This window comes from Opisthocomus hoazin, chromosome 13, assembly GCF_030867145.1.
Source record: "Opisthocomus hoazin isolate bOpiHoa1 chromosome 13, bOpiHoa1.hap1, whole genome shotgun sequence".
Lineage (NCBI taxonomy): Eukaryota > Metazoa > Chordata > Aves > Opisthocomiformes > Opisthocomidae > Opisthocomus > Opisthocomus hoazin.
In genome coordinates this window covers 19,815,585-19,835,546 of record NC_134426.1, presented here as the reverse complement: position 1 = coordinate 19,835,546, position 19,962 = coordinate 19,815,585, and the positions used below count along the sequence as shown (strand labels likewise).

General features: G+C 36.5%; 1 protein-coding gene across 2 annotated transcripts; it reads right to left on the bottom strand.

Annotated features, from left to right (window-relative positions):
* Positions 1 to 7,641: 7,641 nt before the first annotated feature.
* On the bottom strand, positions 7,642 to 19,718 carry CDC45 (cell division cycle 45). 2 transcript variants are annotated; one of them, XM_075434675.1, is made up of 18 exons: positions 19,645 to 19,718; positions 18,397 to 18,456; positions 18,022 to 18,114; positions 17,441 to 17,578; positions 16,758 to 16,901; positions 15,577 to 15,632; positions 14,925 to 14,973; positions 14,050 to 14,111; positions 13,617 to 13,667; positions 12,711 to 12,830; positions 12,189 to 12,320; positions 11,705 to 11,803; positions 11,282 to 11,443; positions 10,944 to 11,082; positions 10,306 to 10,389; positions 8,991 to 9,109; positions 8,465 to 8,541; positions 7,642 to 7,706 (listed from the first exon to the last, which is right to left on the bottom strand). In XM_075434675.1, the coding sequence occupies exons 1-18, from the start codon at positions 19,693 to 19,695 to the stop codon at positions 7,642 to 7,644; spliced, it is 1,701 nt and encodes a 566-aa protein (XP_075290790.1). In that variant the 5' UTR covers positions 19,696 to 19,718. The 2 variants fall into 2 exon arrangements, with proteins under 2 accessions (XP_075290790.1, XP_075290791.1); XM_075434676.1 differs by lacking the exon at positions 17,441 to 17,578 and having other exon boundaries at positions 19,645 to 19,695.
* Positions 19,719 to 19,962: the final 244 nt, after the last annotated feature.

The following is a 19,962-nucleotide window of genomic DNA, read 5'->3' as shown; positions in this document are numbered from 1 at the left end:
ACATTCTCTGCTCTCGGTCAGACTCATGACTGTCGCAAAGGTGCGTGCAATTGAGTAAAGGTCTCTTGCCTACTTTGAATGTGTTTGGCCTTTGTCTTGCTTCTCTAATTCTGCCACCTTTTGAACAACAAAAATAAAACCTCAAATGCTTGAAAAGAATGGGAGTCCAGTCTGAAAAAAAAGCTCACATAATTTTCTTTCCCTAGTGAATGTTTTGTAATATTTCCTGCTAAGAAAGTGTTTATAACCTAAATGGTTGAGCACAAAGGTGGCACTGTACTTAGAGCTCCACCCTGGGCAGCATTTTTTCCTTGAATCTGATCCAAAGGGAAATTTCAGTACCACCTTGAAGCCACAATGGTACAAGAGAGCCAAGAGGGACTTCAATTTTTCCATTTAAAGAAACAAACATTTCACTGCTTGCTTTACTTCTGACAAGCCAGACTTACTCACAAAGTAACTTTCAGCAGAATGTTTTCAAGAATATTCCTTCTCTGAGGGAATAAACACCATTGTGACTGACAGATGCACACATAAAATCAGTGATCAAATGATCTTGGTTACTGTCCTGGGAACAGTCCTGAGTATTTTACGTTTTGTTTCTTCCTCAGTTGTGATACTCTGTTGATTACCCCACTTCCCTTGTAATAAATATAAATACTCTTTTGTATTACTCCCATCTTTGCAAGTTAGCATACCCTGAGTGGCCAATTCAACTCAATAAAGCAATCTTGGAAGAACTTAGATACAAAAGAGACCAATTTTAAAACTTCCCTTTTCCAGACCTTAAAAATGGGGTACTCCAGACAAGTGATTAGAGTGATCTTGTTTTTCTCGTGTTTCTGGACTGGAAATGCTGTCCTAAAACTGGGAGTGGAAAAAGTGAAACTGAAGCATGAAAGACGTTCTGAAACATCTCAGTCAGTTCTCCCGTTGTAGTCTAAGGCACTGATATCACAGACTCTAAACATGACAATTCTAAGGTACTTTCCCCCCCGCTCCTATTCAATTACTTCTTTCCATAGGAAACCTCATGACTGTAGAAGGAAGAAATATATACCTTTGTAATAACATTTTTCACTGGAAAATTTCACAAAACAAGAAAGATTAAACCTTGCTGTATATTCCTTCATTTCATTTGCAAAACAAATGACAGAATACAATGTACAAACTCAAGCTTTCCAGCATTTATGTTATGCTTACTGGGACTTCTCTACTTAGAGTTCTGGTCCTGTTGAATTCCACTTGCCAGGAAGGCAGTTGTCTACGCTGTCTCTGGAGTACATTGGATCTTACTAAACAAGCGACAGCTCTTCCACAAGCCATTCAGAACTGTAAGACTGCAGCGTCTCTCCCAGGCCCTGTCAGGTTTGAAAGTGATGATTGTTATCTACTAACATCGACTCAAATTGATGATAGAGCATATAAAAACATTAGACTTTGAAATATCTCTGATTTACTGCTTCTGCCATGAAAGCAGTAGGCTCTAAGAGACTAGTCAGAGTGGGTAGTGGGAAGAAACAGCAGATACTGTAGCTAAATTTGATATGGCTCATGAATGAAACCCCACAATGTTGTGGTATCAAAGCATAAAAGACAGCCTTAGGACAAGCGTACGTACTCCTCTAGATCAAGGCAAAAAACCCGAATATCTCCAAATATTCAACCCAGGAATATTTTCTGTCCTTTATATAACAAGTTTTACAATGGAAAATAAAAATTGTGAATATTTGCAAAAGAATTTGCTTAGAAATCATTGTAGAGCCTTTTATTTCTATTAACAAGAACATGGAAAATATACACAACAGTGTTTCCAAATATTTTAGTTCTAAACTTGCAAACAGAGTTTATTCATTTTTATTTTACCATTAAACACTTTCACTGGTTTTTGCCATCTTTTATCACCAAATGATTAGAATTTACTCTTTCCATCCAGTTACGCATCATTCAGTGATGGGGAGTCTGGAATTATTTATTCCTATATTTTTTCTTGCAACCAGTTTTTTAGTGCTGCACACTAACCGTGCTCTTGCTTTGACTTGGAAAAATAACGACTAGTAAACAGGTTGCTTTCTGCATTGACGAGCGTAGAGCAATGTATATGGCAAAAAAAGACCGACAATTTGGGCCATTAACCATCACGAGCGAGACACTAGTGTTATACCAGCTAGTTTGAATAAATCATCAGATTGGTGCACAGGAGCTTTCAAAAGGGCAAAGTGTTTGGAATTATTAAACAGCGGGACAGAGAACAGTCAATGCTATTATACTGTTGCATAGACTTGTGCACCCACACCTTGAATATTGTGTAAAGTTTTTGCTCTCCCCTGTCTGAAAATGATCTGAAGAAGAGCAACAATGGTAATCAAGCTACAGAACAGCTCCTGTAGAAATCAGGCCACTATTCTTCAAACTGGCAAGAGATGACTGTGGGCAATATAAAAAAGGTTTACAAAATGATGAGTACACAAAAGGGTTGGGACTAGAGAGCATCAAATAAGCTAGCAATTGGCAAATAGAAAAAAAATACTAGAAAGTTGTAGTTTTTCATACAATATCTAGCTAGGTTGCAGATCTGCTCACTACAGAATATTGCACAGGCTGGAGTTTTACAAGGATTCAGGAGGAAGTTCTCCAGGTTCACAGGTAACTACTGACAGTTTCCAAATACACAGAAACCCCACCTGGTTCAGGATGTCTTTGACTAGGAGGACTGGGAGAGTACTTGTGTTTGTATGTGGAAGGAAGCATCGCAGGCAATTGCATTCTTTCTACACTCCTTCCTAGCACTTTGACATTCTACAGGTCAAGATGCTGATTAAATGGCCTGCTGGTCTGCCATCATAGTGATTAACACTATGTTTAAAGTGGTGTAGACCCAGAGGCTCATTCATACAAGAAAGCTATAATACTTCTTCATTTTTTTCTTAAGAGAAACAGTAAAGGAAGCAAGAATTAATTCTCACCCACTATGCAACCTTGATGTTGCTAAATACAAGTGTATGAAGTCACTATGATTCTTCTGGGGAAAGGGATTCACTTTAATTCCAATCAAATGAGGTCCTTACTGTGCAATTTCAATTATGTCTAAATTCATGACCCCAGAAAGAAAACGGCCATGAATCACTGTGCAGGAATGGTGTATTTTAGTCAGCTTGTTCAGATACTTCAGTACTTTGGTATTCAAAGATTTTCATTATTTTATTTTCTTAAAAATCTAAAACATTTTTAAAGACTTGTTTCACACTTATTGTTCTCTAAAAAAGATTAGTAGCAGAAGAAATAAATTAAAGAGCTGATTTATGAGGGTAGTATTACAGCAAGCAAACACAATGGAGAAAAAAGAGTTACTGCAGCTCGAATATAATCCTTAGGGAATGTTTCTATTTGTATTCAGGCATGGCTAGGTGGAATGTCACCATACATCTAAGAGGGTAAGCTGATTTCTTAGTGCTCTAACTAGTTGTTATAAAATGACTCATTAGACCCACATTTTCTGTTTGTACAAATGAATCAAAAGCACAATAATCTCTTCATGAAGAGATGTCAAGAGTTCTTGGCATGGAGTCTCTGCCCAACGCTTAACTGTAAGAAGCAACCATTTTAACTGACCTGCACAACAGAGTTTCAACGAGCCATTCAAACCACCAATTTACTGCTGTTGAACTGAGCTACTTCTGTATCCATACACAGGACTCCACAATTTTCGATCTTCCTGTACAATGATTCTCCAAGCAATATTAACATATTTATCTACAAACTCTATAGCACAGAATACACTATGTATGCAGTGTCTGATACTGTTTTACATATTGTAAAACGTTGACATGGAAAAGTTATATCTATTGGCAGATATTCACATAGATGTAATAACTTTTTAAGCAGCATTCAGCATTCCTGACTGATTTTGGGCCACATTTGGATGGCCTTGGCATCAGTTCAGCAGCTGATCATTTCTAAAATTTGCAAATGCATTCTTGGCACCTCCAGTAGATCTTGGGAAAACTAGAACCTTAAAAAACCCCAAATCCCCCAAAAAGCAATAAACAAGGGCCAAGAGAAGCTTATTCTCCATGTGATATAGCCACAGCTTCAAGCTTAAACGTCTGTCTGGAGGCTGAAGAACCTGCTAGTAGGTAATTACCAACACATCCCAGCATAAGAATTAGCTCCCATTTCTCATCTTCCCAGCATGACTCCATACGCTGAAGTTAAAGGGCGCACCCACCGGAAAATTCGTCCATTTTCCAAGACATGACAGTCACCTACTAAAACAAACACACAAACACTCCCCCCCTCCAACTTCCTTCTACATTGCAAGGCAAGATCTGTAGTTATCGCAACAGCAGGGAAAGGTGGTAGCAGTAGAACACAAACATGTCCTGAAAGGGGAATAGAGTAATTACATGAAGTTCCGGGAGAGGGACAGGGGATACAACTGCAATAAAAGAAATGGTGAGGTGATACGAAGGGGTTCACACAGAGCTTCTAATGGGAGGGTGGAGGAAAAAACAGGAAAACCAAAACCCTAAACAGGAAGATAGAGGTAATAGCTTGCTATGGTACCCATCAGAACTATTCCACGTATTGAAAACATTGCAATAAATGTAACTATAGACAGAGACAGTAATTAAACTGAGAAGTTACATGCCCATGCTTTTTGATGCCTTCCTCACAACACTTTTTTTCCCCTGTCTAAAGGTTTTGTACAGGGAGAAAATGGGAAATTTAGTTGTTTGTTGAGGATTTCCTGATAGGTGGCCACTGAACCATGAGTCAGAGATCCAGGACATGCAAGACGTTTTATGCATTTACTGAGCAAGCAGACTATGCAAGTAAAAATTCAGTTTTACCCAACACATATTATTCATTTCATATACATGAATGTGGTCTCACACACTGAAACACATGATAGGGCTGAACTAAAGTTATAGTCATTTAGTGCTGTGGAAATGGCAGCGACTCTTTTGTGATATATAAGTTTAAGATAAATTTAAGAAATTCACTTGACTCAGTAGTTTGCAACAGAAAGATAAAGTGAAAATAGAAGTGTGCATAATGTCACATAGACTCCTAGCTTTTACATTGTAATTATGGCTTGGCACTGGTATCGATGTTCAAAAAACAACATAAACTTGTGTATTGCCATTTCCAGAGACAGTAATCTACTTCAGAAATGTGATAAAAATACTGTATTCTGTGTACAGGAAAAGGCCAAAGTGTGCTGGCAAGGAGGGATATTATTTGTTGCAAATACTACCTAGTAAACATGTAAAACCGAAAGGTGGCATTATATTTTATCTTAGGAAGCACAGCTTTTTGGCCATTGCAGCTTGGGATGGGGATTTTAGTGTTCAGATAAGATGACAACATTGGAAAAAAGAATCACCTTTGAATAAAAATATATAGTTTAATTAGCTTTCTGATAGCTACATTTAAATCACATTTAATATTAAATTAAACGGCATTAGAAGTATGTACAAAGTGTGATGTAATGACACATAACCTTTACATATTCATTATACTACATGAAAATATTGAAGTAGCATGGAATTCCAGAAAACATTGCAAAGAAGAAAAAGTATTCCAAACATACACGTATACATACCCACCCAATGCACAGCAGGATAAGTCTGACAAGCAATACCAATTCATATGACCGAAATGAAATGAAACTTCTGTTACAGAACAGGATTGAGCTAGTATTTATAATGCTGCAACCTACACACAAGTGTCATATTCTTCTAGACTTTCCAGGAAAGTCATTCCCAAAGCCAAGCTACAAGTGACAATACAGTATCACGATGCATGACTACAAATGCTTTACTGACACTAGAATTCCCCAGATTTTTCATTCGGTGTTTGGCAGTTACTCAGTACTTGGATTTTAAAAGCCCTTAAAAATCTTAAAACTTGTGTCACAAAACAGTTATTTCAATTAAAGTACAAGACCTCAACTTGATAGTACTAAAACCAGCTTCAACATTGCATAAATTCAAGGGGAGTTTCAAAAAGTTTCTTCTAACCCCCCCCCCCCCCCCAAAAATAATAAAAAAAGCATTCAAGACAACATTAAAAGAACATTTGAATGGCAATATAAATATGGAACTTCTTCAAAACATATTTTTTTGTTATTAGCCAACAACTAAACATCACAGGAGCACGTCTTAACAAAAGTAGGTTTGACAAATAGAAGTCCAGTTTTCAAATGCTCCTAGCTGACACCTTTTGCCATTACGAGGATGAGATCCTTACAAAGAAGCAGTGTTCAATATCTGTGTGCCAGGGTTAAAATCCTTCTGATCTCCCAAGAGGCATAAAAACAACAGTCCAGGCCTGTACCAGTACATTTAAGATAAAGCAAGATGATATGTCAAAATCGCAGCACCATGAACCTTGGATCATCCAAAATAATTTCAGCACATCTGATCCTCAGCTTCCAGCACAAGGAGTCAAAAAGCACCACTGTGTACAAAGGGCAGAATACAAACTGAAACAATTGGTCAACACAAGTTGGAGTGTAAAGAAAGAACAAAACAGACATAGAAATCTTGGAAGTCATGCATGACTATGCTGTCCAACGAACAACAAGTGGAGCTATTGACCCACTGTTTCAAACTTCTGAGTAAACAGAAGAAAACAAAAATGGTAGTTTTGATACCCATTGAAAAAAGGTAAGTCATATTGTCATTTGGCTAGGACTACCAACATTCACAAACTGTTGTTAAAGTCATCTTACTCCTTTGCTTCCATATATATACCATAAAGAAAATCTTGTGAGATCACTTGACATGTTAATACTGAAGACCAAATCTTTATCTAGGCATGAAAAATCTATGAGGTACTTTATATGCAAGTCTTACAAGTTGTCTGAGCAGACTTTACAAAAAGAATCTGGCTGCTTCTCTGGAAGAAAGCAAGCTATCCCCACCCATCACTGCAGAATAAATGTACAGACAAACTGATATAAATAGTTCATCATTGAAAAGAAGTGAATATTTGAAGAAAATTGCAACAATTTGACAGTTTCATCAGATCTAAGTGTCTTGCCGTAAAGTAGCTTTAAAGAAGACTTTGAACTAAGGTGCAGCTAATAGTCACAACTACGAATGAAGTCTTATAGCCCCATCTTTACTCTAGATAAAAAACTACACCCTAACATAGGCTACAACCTTAACACTGTGAAAGAAAAACGCAAGTTCTACATTAACATCAAAGCCAAGAATGGCATTGCTATGGCCAAGATTCCATCCTGAGCTCAAACAAGCCATCATAATTAATGTCACTAACAGAGTATCAACTACAATTAGCTAATATCTCAATTTCTTTCACAACACGAACGACTGCTCCTTTTCCAGCAGAAGTTAGAAAGCCAAAAAAGTTAAGAACAAAGGAAGAGAGGCTTCTGGATGACAAAACTTAAATTAATCTCTTAACTGGAGGAAAGAAGGGGAATTGAAAAAACCCTGCTTGTACATTGCTTGCCTCCTCCCAAAAAGAAAAAGAATTGTCTTTTTAAGAAACTGTTATCTTTAATTTATATTTTCACTAGAAGTTGCCACATTTTCTTAGCACATTCTACAGATAATATACGAAAGTCTAACTTGATTTGTAATTAATTCTCCTTACGCTGTCTTACCATTAGGACAAGAGAGAAATGAGTGCATCCAGAAATTTGCTCCGGTCTTCTGTTTTCAATTCAATTACTAAAATATGAAATATTTTATTACAAGATGCAAATAACAAAGATATACTAGATGTCACACTTGAAGAATATTAATTCCAAGTATACTTATTTATATTCTTAATCAACTTTAAGAAGTAAAAAGAGAAACTCTTTTATTTGGACAAAATGCAAAGCACATTGTTTATTTTGCTCTTAGATTTCAGCAAAGTCCGATTTCTAGGTGCTCACTACAGGATACAGCTGCCACTTTTTTAAATCTAGGAATGTTTCTTTGTATGTTCAACATAAGTACGTATTATTATAAACTGTCTCTTTTGTAAGCATATACAAAGACAGGCAAATCTCATTGCATAAGTACCTCATTTTTCAAATAGACAATAAGGAATGCATCTCATAACATCAGTACCATACTTGGTTTAGCTGCTAAATATGAAAATCCTCACAGATAACCTCATAGATTTTAAACTGAAGTGTACATATGAAAATCATTACTCCATGCAAAACATAGATTGTCTCAAAAAGATACGCAAGCCTCTGCTTAGTAGTTAATAATTTCTGCACAAGACAGCATTTAGAAAAAGACTGACAAATAACGCAGTTTGTGTTTATACTTGGCTCAGGAATGGTGTATCACATACACACCCTTACTGTTTGCACCCAAGACATACACAAATGAGTATGCGGTCTGCTGTCACGGTGCTTTATGGAGTCTGCGTAAACACTGACCCCTACAGGACCGTTTGGTGAATGAGAGCAGTGACCGGCAGCGTTACTCACTTGACATGTCAAAATGGTTGTGTAAAGTCCTTGAATTGGTACTGTCCGCAGCTTTCTCAAATGCTCTTCCAAAAAAGCTAGAACATGAACAAAAATACAAATGAGCATTACAGAAAAGTATATACTTACTACGGTAGAGGTATGGAATTTTTTCCTTGCAGAGTTGAAAATGTCTTCCAGATATTTTTCAGGTGCCGTGCATTCAACATACACCTCACTTATTCAAGTGCAAAGATTGTAACACTGCAGGCTTTAATAAATGAAGTCATGGGTCATACAGTGAACTATCTCCCTCTTAAGATATAGTTAAGAGGGAGGGGAAAAAAATAAAACTTGCAAGGAAGCTGGGGAACATCTGTATCCTCTTAAAGTATCTCATGCATACCATAGGCAAAAAGTGTCTTTTTAAGAAGGATACAATTCAACATATTCAATGTTACATAGGTACAGAAAAGATGTATTTGCTTCAGAGACAGGAAAAGTCTGTAGATAACCTTTAGTAAGAACTTCTAAACAATATACTTACTTTTTTTTGTCCGAGCTTTCTGTCTCCGGAGGAATTCCCACCATGATCACAGTTCCCTGTTCAACGTCCATTGGTGCAGCCATTATAAGTGGCAGCAATTTACAACGCTTATTTTTTGTCTGGAAGGCAGAAGGCCTCTTTGTTAGACAAAACTCAGGAAACAATTCAGTTTCAGCTCTCTATGTGAGCTAGTATTACAAATAATGCATCTCAGGATACAGCCATAATGCAGTTCAACAGAAAGTGGTTTCTTTACACAATATCTTAATCCCCTTCTTTCTTACAGTAAATGTCACTTTAAGGATGAATAGAAATTTTAGTTCTCCAATCCTGGATTTCATTTTAAAACAGAAATCATATAGACACACAAGACATGATTTACAGCAAAGGAAAAAAACTCTAAAAAAGACAACAAAAAAATTGCAGATATGGGTATCTAAAAACTTGGACTGGGCTTAATTTTTTGTATTAATAATTTTACACTGAGAAACAACAGATAAAACATTGACAAACAGTTTTCACTAGAAATTATTTTCCCCTGTCATATTGTTTTACAGCAGTAAGCTGTAACTTTAAGAAATTTTGTAATTTAATTAAACCCCAAAATAATTATGAAGATTTTAACATTTTTTTGACACTTAAGTAAAAGAAACAGAAGTTTAAAGTGTTTTGTTCTTAAGATAAACGTTTTGCAGCAGGTTTTTAAAACACTGTCCTGCTTCTAGTGGCAGACTAGTTATTCACCATGTCTAACTTTCAATATGAGAACAGACCGATGCAATCTGACAAGGATGGACCATCATAAATTTCATTTACAAATTAGCAAGTGCTCACTATGAAGACAGTTCTCAAACTTAAAACCTGATTTTAATCTGAATTGTGTAACTAATAGCTCAAAAGATAAATGCAATTTAATTTCAGTTACATTGGTTGTAAAAATCAGAGAATTTTATTAAACAGACACAGAAATCTTTAGATAACAAGTATCAGTCCTGCAATATTGCTTTGTTTTGGTGTCAGGTTAACTTTTCAAAGTACATATTTAGTGATATGCTCCCTCAAAACTTACAAAATTACACAAAGATTTTAGATTGTACCTTAGTAGTGAAAACTCTTTGTAATGCTAAGAAGCCTCCCAGGCAGATACCTTTCCTAGAGCAGCATTCATAGATATGCTTAAATTAGCCAACCAATTAGCAGAAAGACATTATTAAGATTTTAATATGTTTTTAATAATCCACTGCAAGTATCCAACAGAACAATAACAACTACACAGGCCAGAAGTTAGTTAGTCAAAAGCTTTTGATTTACTTACAGAGCAAATAAATGATTTGAGTAAATATTTACTAAGCAGGCACAGAGATACTGGTTTGGAAAACAGCTTCACGTCTGGTGTACCCTAGGAAAATAAGAACTGTTTAAATTACAATCCAAGATGATTCTTCCACTTACGTAATTCTGATATCTACTGACAAGTCTAAAAGCTTTGTGTGGATCAAAGAACACTAACAAGAACCATTATGATACAGGAGTTTGATTTCACCCACTTGACTTCAATATGAAGCCCTCCCCACTTTGAGAGGACTGATTCTTCCTTTGGGAAGTTCAGAGTAGATGTCAATATTGACCCATCAGAGGACAGTACAGTATAGATGAACAGGTTCTTTCCAACAGAGTTATTCTTGTCGAACCATAGAATCACAGAATGCTTTGGGGTGGAAGGGACCTTTAGAGGTCATCTAGTCCAACCCCCCCGCAGAGGGCAGGGATATTTCAACTAGTCCAGGCTGCTCAGAGTGCCATCCAAACTGGCCTTGAATGTTTCCAGAGGCAGGGCCTCCACTACTTGTCTGAGCAATCTGTTCCAGTGTTTCACCAGCACTGGATTATTGAGTCAAACAGTTAGGGGAACAGTTATTCAGCTACAAGACAGCCAAAAACTAGAATTCTGACCTCCATGAGTGAGCAGTAGAGAAAAGGCCCCTGAGAAATTACAAGGTTGGTGCAAATACAGCTGGCTACTGTCTGCTGAATGGCACGCAACTGCTTTTTGGCCAGGTCCAGTCCTTGGTGCAGTTTGTCTAGGTTACTCCTGCAACAGAAAGAATAAAAATAAACTTTCATGTAAAAATAAAGCTTTTCACACAGAAGTGAGGACTCTCTAAACACTATTTACAGGGATATTTTGATTCTTCTTCAATGGCTTATGAAGCATCAATGCATCTTTTAGATATGTAATCCATGTTCCCTAAATAGAATTGTAAAAGAATGAAGAGACATATTTTCAGTACCTGGAGAGACTGTCCAAAGCTTTAATGAAATTAGTGGTTTCAGGCCCCTCTTTCTCTATATTCTCCATAAGAGAAGCTGTTGCATAAACTATATCACTTGCTGAGAACCTGTTCTTAAAGCCGAAGTGAATGCTGAAGGTCTGAACTCTTAAATCCTTCATTCTGCAAAATGAGATAAAAGCAGTGAAGATTATTAACCTTATCAGCATTATTATCAATATTGACCAGCCATCTCTTCAGTATGTTAACATTAAGAACATGAAGAGAAATCATACCCTAACATTTCCAATGAGCCTAATATTACTTTGCCAAACTAAACCCCATCTTTTTTCAAACAAGGTGCTATATCCTCTTCAGACAAAAATATATGAACTTAATTGAAAAGAATTTTCAGATAAAGCATTTGTATTTAAAACAATTTACCCAAACTTGTTTGCAGATTCTTCAATCATTTCCCGAAGATTTTCTTTCAAAGACACATCCATGGAATGAAACTTCTGTTTTACTTGCTTCAAAGGCAAACTGAAAACAAAAGGAAAAAATAGGTATGCCAGATGAAACAAATGTCTTGCCTCCCTTTCATAAGGCTTTCTTAATATTAGATAATTTAGCAAGTTAAGTCTGACTAAGCTTATTTGCATTCTTTTTTTCTTTAGTCATTGAAGAACAGATGTGAGAGATTACTTACTAACCTACTATTCCATAAAGGCACGCAACTGAAGTGTTCCTCATACACCAAGACACAAGTTGTGTAACTCAACTCAGAGACACTGCAACCTACTCAGAGCCCCACAATCATATTTAAAAAAATAACTAGTTGAGCACTCACAAGCTATATTATCGATATTTTTCCATAATTCATTGAAAAAATTATACTTTAATCAACACTCAGATTTTTAGAACTCACCCCATGTCAGCCAAAAACTCCTGGAGCCTCTTCTGCCCTTGCACAGACCAAAGCTTAAGGCTAGCAGAGGTATATGAAGTATTACAGAGACTTTCATATAGAGACCAGTGCTGGTAAAGTGCCAGGCGCAGACTGAACAGGAATTATGGAAAATAATTACAAACACTCATATTGTTTGACATTACAAATAGCAACAAAACTCCACAACTGGTAGCTAAGTCTTCAGTTGCCCTTATATACTGCATCTCTGTACTACCTAAGATGCAGTCAGAAGCTGTAAGTGCACATAACACAAGATGAGCAAGACTGAGTTGTAACTAATTTTGAAAGGTTAAGCTGAACTGAAGCTACGTGAGCTACTGAGAGGGATTCATGTTCAACAAAACATTCAAATTTCCATTTCTTTTAATTCCATTTTCAGCAGCAGAGATGGTGATTTTTTTTTTCCCCCCTCGATAAAAACTCAACTCGGGTTCACCAAGTGGGTAGAGTTCATTTTCCCCACATCTTATGCAAGGATACTCATATTCAAATGCTATTCGCATGCAATCAATTGACAGAGAATTTTCCTCATCCTGGTTCCGGTGGTTATGGCGAGACACATGACGCTGTAGGATTCCAATATCAGTCACATACTTCATTCTTTAACAAAATAAAATTTGTTACTTCACTTTCTTCCTGTGTATTTTTGTACTATTATGAGAACATAAAAATGCTTCCTAAAGACTACACATTGGCCAGTCAGCAGCATGAAAAATGCAGATACATCTTAAAAAAAAAAAACAAAACCAACTTCTTAAATAATGTTCTTTCAATATGTTCTTTCAATATTCAGCCATACACCTAAGCAATTAAAGCTAAAATAAAGCCAATGCAGAGAGAGAGACTGACCAATGAAATTAGTTACTTAATACATTTATCTTCTTAAAACCCTCAGTGCATGAATTAAAGTCTACATATGTACTACTGGAGTTCTGAGGATATTCAGTAGGAAATAAGGGGGGGGGGGGAAGGAGAAAATCTGAAACTCTAACTAAAACCAGAAAGAAGCTGGAGGATACAGAACATTTTCCTTTAATGAAACTGTATCAAGTTCATATTTACATAAATTACTATTAAATACCATTTCTTCCTGGATCAGAAGTGATTGTTTTACAATTTTGTGGAAAATAAAGCTAGTTTAAAAACTCTAAACAGTAGAAAAGGAAAATACATTTTTTTCTGATGTATATTCCCATTTTTTGAAGGAATCAGATCACATTCAGTCATTAAGATATTTAATGTTACTGCTTCTTAATTATCTTGTATTCTATTAATTCCCATGTTTCCTGATCTCTATTAATTGCTATTAGTTACTCCTGAAAAAAAATATTAAAAGATAGATAAATAAATAAAAAGAAAGATAAATTTTTAAAAAATCTTTCTTACTGAGTGATTTTATCTTGGACCCATTGATCTGTTAGGCCAACAATAGCCCACCTAAAATTGGGAGGGGAAAAAGGGGAAAAAAAAGTTAAACTAAAAAAATATTCCAGTACAGTACATTATTTTTAACCCTCTAAGTATGTAACAGAACAAGTCAGAGACATTCAGTTCACCAGAAGTTATGTTACAAAGCTATATACTATTATCCCCTTTTCAACAGTCATACACATATATACCATCCCCCCTTTTTCTGTGCAAAATCTATTGTTAGCTTGTAATTAATTCACAGAGATGTGTTCTCTAATTCAAGACATACATCCACACAGTACATAAACTGGAACCTCATGCTGAAATCAAATAGTTTTGCAAAATCTTGCTTCTCTTTACTACAGGATTAAGCTTGTAGCCTTTATGAGAAATGATAATGGAAACATACCACAACATGTCATTTAAGTCTTTAGACATTATCCATGCCAGATCAAACATCACCATCGCAGACTACATGAGGGAAAAGCAAAAAGAGAGGATAAGTGAACACACAACTCTCACTTCATTAAACAAATAGAACACAGTAAAACTTGACAAGTACTAACATGTTACTAAAGCTCTAGAAATCTCACTCGAGTCTGACAGTCTGCCAATGTCTTACCTTCTAAGACACTAAGTAGAAAGAAAAATACTTTACACAGCTTCACAAACCTGCATTATATATAAAGCAGCATGTAACAAAATGTAAAAATATTCAGACAAGAGGCCAAATGACAGAAGGAACAGTTTGATGTCCTAAGTGTTAAGTTTGAAATATCCTGAAAACTTTGAAAGCCAAACAAGCTCCTACATGATAAAGTATTTTTGTGACAGTATTTTGTGCGTAGACGTATACTTTTGTCATGACCTAAAAATATTCCAGTTATAATTTTTTTATACCAGTATTAAAGATATCAAACAACAAAAATGTAGTTCTGGTTTATCATTTCCCCCCACTGTTAACATTACATTAGCCCCTGTGACTCATTTGGCTGCTGTCTGCCAGTCTACCAGTATTGTTTCTATGATGTATCTAATTCATCACTGGTAAAATTGGATGTACACAACCAGAAAACACTAAACTGCAAAGTCAAACTACTTGTGCATAGATGACTTATATACAACAATAAGCTACAAAAATAAAAACATATAACACTATTCTTATAACGTATAGTATTATTAGATGATTATAACCTTGTATTAGATAATTATAACACTGGTTATTGTCTAACTACCTTTACATTGGCACCTTGTATTTTATGGCAGACAAGAGTTTATACTTACTGAGGTCCCATGGTATTCATATTGCTCATAATCAAAAAGAATTTCTTGTCTAAAAAAAGGAAAAAAACCCCACATTTGACTAAGTGAACTGGTCGTTGGAGCGAATTAAAAGTATAAGCCAGGAACTGCGAAATAACATTTAAATTTCATTTTAGTAATTCAAAGAAAAATGGGCTAGAAATTGTTTTTCTGCAAGGCAATTAGATTTTAGTAGCAATGTGGAAACGACACTGAAATGTACTCATAAAGTAAAAAGGACAAAATTTTAAAATCATTATTCCCCAAATCCCATTTTCTTATGTGATTTTTTCCTGTTCATTCCTATTGACGATAGTGAGATTGTAAAGGAAGAAAACAGAAGCACAAGTTTCACCCTAATTTAGACAACATAAAAATACTGCAGCTACTTAAAAATGAAGTAATGCACCTATTGCTATTCAAATTCATAAATTACTAATTACATCTATTGTCCATTTAAATGTTTTATTTTTATGCAGTAAATACCTCTCTGCACTTTCTGAATAAAGTTAGAACTAAAGCAGCCTGCAAATCAAGCAGCATAGTATTGTTTTCTCATTCTCAACAAGATTTTAATCAAAGAATAAGAGAAAGAAAAAGAGATACAAGCAATATAAAAAGAAGTCAAACACACCTGCGTGCCTCCCATTCTCGTCTTTGTCGCCTTTTCATTGTTCTCTCTATTACATCCTGTAAATTAATTTGGTTGTTAAAAAGCTAGAAAAAAAATACTCTAGTAGATTAGCAGCTATCCAGATACTTTAATGACTAAGTCTTCATTAAAAGGAAGAATTATTCCTATTAACAACATCGAAGGAGAAAAGTATTATTACAAAGTATTTTTCCAAGGAACACACTTTATAAAGTCATGACATCTTTCTGTATTAGCATTTATTTGGCTTGTCTTCACAAATAAAAGGTCCAGTACACAGTATTCTCAACATTAGCAACACCCAGCTACCATTTTATAGCATAAAAATGACACCAATGAAAAACAAAAAGTTGACTAATGAATCTCAGAAAAAGAGGCACTCAATGTATATTTAAAGTCCAGAAATAGCATAATCAACTTGAAAACTCAAAGAAATAAAAAAGATCTTTGTGAATTACTTAACAGATTCAAGACTAGCTTTTATGCATACTATTTATAGATTTTCCTCTGCATTTCTGATATCTGCCTTTGCTGAGTTAGCGTCCTTCCTAGATTAGTCAGAAAAAATGTACAAGGTTAACAGAAAAGTAATGTGGAATATATATTAGATCTCAGAATGTCTTTACATTTAATTATCTCTTAATATTGCTAGCCTCATGCCTTTGCTTCCTTGTGCGGCATGAATAGAAAATATGCTACAAATAACCTATGGCAAATTTAATTTTTTGTGTCTACCAGAATATACTTCTGTTAGTTTACCGCAAGGACAGACAGAAAGTATTTCTAAACTATTTGTGAGCGTCTGTCTTCTCAAATAATTATTAAAAAAAAGTTTATATCTAAATAAGTTGTTTTGCTAGACTGAAAAGCCCAGATCACATAATCAGAGATAGATCTCTTCAGTACACTGATTACGCAAAGACAGCATTACGCACAAATTCAAAATATGTATTTTTATAAGGAGAACATATTTCTGTGCAGTTAAGATAAATAAACATTTTGTGTATGTAAAACTCTACTGGTCATAGTAGATTATTTTTAAATCTTACACTTGAATTTGTGATCTAGTGGAACAAAATTTTTAAACTCAAATGTCATTATGATGGTATGTATAATAACTGTTTTATTTTCCTTCTTTTCACAACAAAGTAGCAGAAACATACCTCTTCAAAACGTCTACGTTTTTCTGAAGGTTCTGATCCATCACTTTCATTCTCTGAGTCCTCCTCTTCATCCTCTTCATCTCTGAAGATATCATCATAAGCAGGAACATCAAGATCATCATCTTGTTTAACCAACAGCTTAATCTAGCAAGAAAAAAAGCGCATTTTATATAAAGTATCTTATTTTGTGATTAAAACGCATTTCAAATAACAAATGAGAATACTTCAGATTCTTAGTAAGAGAAACTAAAAATTCATTTTGGTTGTGATAGATTCCTGGCATAAGAAAAACATCGCTGCTTAATACAAAGACCATGCTTATTTATACAAAATCAGAGTAAAAAACTTATTTCTTTGTTACAGTATTACTGAAAGGATTATTGTTTTATTACGCTTGTTAAAATCATGCTGTCAAAACACGTTACATTTTGGAAGATGTTTATCGTCTGATTTATAGCAGTTTGATTTATAGCAACAGGATTAACAGGTGCTTACTGCTGACAACTATCACACTGCTAACGGTATATATTTTATTACTGAAACCAGATTTTTTTCTGACCATGTACATTACTACTGCTTCCTGACCTACTAGCTAACACTGTAAGCAGTTCAGAAAAACACAGAAAGGCATTACACCACACACCACCACACTGTGCGAAGATTTTTACTATAAAAGTGTTTACCTGTGTGTCATTGTAAACATTCACTACATTGATAGGTCTGTGGCTGTCACATACAAAAAAAAAAATGTCTTCTTCAGGCTGCAAGATCTCCAGAAGGTCAACATTGGCACCACAATTAATAAGAACAAAACACTTGAACTGCAAACAAAAGCACAAAAAAAAGAAAGAATCCTTTTTACTTCAATTAGCAGGAAACACAGAAGACTGAAAACACCTTTACAAAAGCTCCAAAGCACTAATCATTGCCAAAACTTGTGTTTACTTGATATCTGATGTCTCTGAGGAGGGGAAAAAAAAAAAAAGACAAAACACCAAATTCAGGGATGTTGAACACCCGATGCCACAACCTTTCAGATCTCAAAATGTGTGCAAACTGAATTTGACTCTATCAAAATTATAGCACATTAGTTTGAGCTGATGCAAAAAATTTGACAAGTTTGTTACCGGTATGTTAAATTTTAAGCACTGTTTTGAGGCAAATAATAATTAGTTCAAGAGATGACATTTTAAGTTGGGGAAAGGGAAGTTGTGCTTGTCTATATGATAAGCTGCAATTTAAAAAGTTTCCAGTATTATTTCACCTGATCTTTATGCTCGAGAAAGGCAGTTTCAAGTTCTTGCCATCCAGATACCGGCACAAGTGTATATTGCACATGATCACATTGAAACAAAGCCTGAAATTAAGCAAACAGCTGTTAGCAAAGGTGAGGGGAAGCAACCTCTTCTACAATGCTATAATTCTATTTCATACAAATCTTTATCTTGAAGACATCCCAAATGACAAATCTACATGAACTTTGGGAGTATGACTTAACAGTTATCAGTGTCATAACTCGTGGAAAAAATAAGCTGCAACAGCAGATTAAACTTCCACCCTTTACCCAGTTCAAACCTATTAAAAGGATCCCAGGACATTTTTACTCTTAGCCTTACAGTGATAATGAACAAAGACTTACTTGGAGTATTTTACAAGCACATAATGCATCAACATCTGAAGCAACAAGAAGCAGAACACGCTGCAAAAATCATGGAATAACAGTATTAATATATTAACATAGGTGTCAAATCTAATGTGCTGGTACATGAAATGCATAGATCACTGCGAGACCAGAAAAATACGACATTTAGGTATAGATCATCATAAGCACAAAACAGGATTGCTTCTGAATGGACACTGCAACCAAAATTAACCAATTTGGATCACTGTAAATATGAACAATAAACAACTCCACATACCCAAAATACATTAGCTGCTTTGAGGAAAAACAATTATTCAGACTTCTATGAGCAGCACAGTTTTAAAGGTTCAAAGCTAGTCAGTCCTACAACGATTTTCATTATGTCTAGAAAGGCTTAAGTTTTCATGATGGGATCTGGAAGAGCTTTGACTAAAGAAAACGTGCAACATATATAGGAGCAAGGCAACTCTTGAAGTAACCTTGATGTACGCAGATAGGCCGAACAATTTATCTGGTGGTTTTTTTTGTGCTTGTTTTTTTGTTTTTGTTTTTTAAATTTTGCTCACAGGCAGAGAAGTTGAAGGAAATGCTTTCATTTGCACAATCCACAATACAGTTTCACAGGTAGAAATACTAAAAGGCTGTCCAACAGAAGCTTTACCACTTCAGTGTACACATCCACTCTGAACAAAGTTAAGCGAACTGTGGATTACAAATGGAAGCAACCAACCAGACCTACTACAGGAAAGACTGCGAGAGAAACCTCAAAGAAAGCCAGAATCCAAGATTTAGTGCCTGGGCAAACAACATCAAAACGGTTAAAATAATATAAAGAAAAAAAAATCTAGAGATGTCTTGGTTAAACAAAAGATGCACAAGGAAACCCAGAGCACTCGCGAGAAAGGAGGTGAACTGTAACTGAAACCTCTGGCGAGGCCTCCTGGCAGCGGTAGCAGCTCCGGCCCGGGGAGGGTGTCGTTACAACCCGGGCTGACCTCAGCGCGGCCGGGGGCCTTCGGTACACCCGCCGCCGGCCCCGGCAGCCCCGGGGACGCGGCACCCCCGCCCCCCCGCGGCCCAAGAGGAGCGGAGCGCCTCAGCCGCCGCCGCCAGAGCCGGGGACGCCCCGGTACCACCTCCGCTCCGTGAGGCGGCGGGAACCGTCTGAGGGGAGACAGCTCCGCCCGCCGCCGGGACGCCCGCGGTGACACCACCCGCTCCCCGGTCGCGGCCCGCCGCCCGCACCTGGCTGACAACCACTTCGTAAAACTCCCGGCGGCAATCGGAGACGAACATGGCGGCGGCGGGAGAGCGGCGGAGAAACAGCTGCAGCCACGGGCCGCCCCCACTCAAACTAGGCGCCAAAACAGCACCGCTTCTCATTGGTCTCCTCGCCACGGCGCATTGGCCAATGGAAAATCGGACGTCCCTCCTTCACAAAGCGGATTGGACGAGCTGCCCGATCCATTCCGGGTCTTCGCCAATGGCATTGGGTAAAGGGAGTCGCGACGAGTGCGGCTGGCCAATCCCAGGCGTATCTCAGCCGGAAGCACCGTGCTGGCT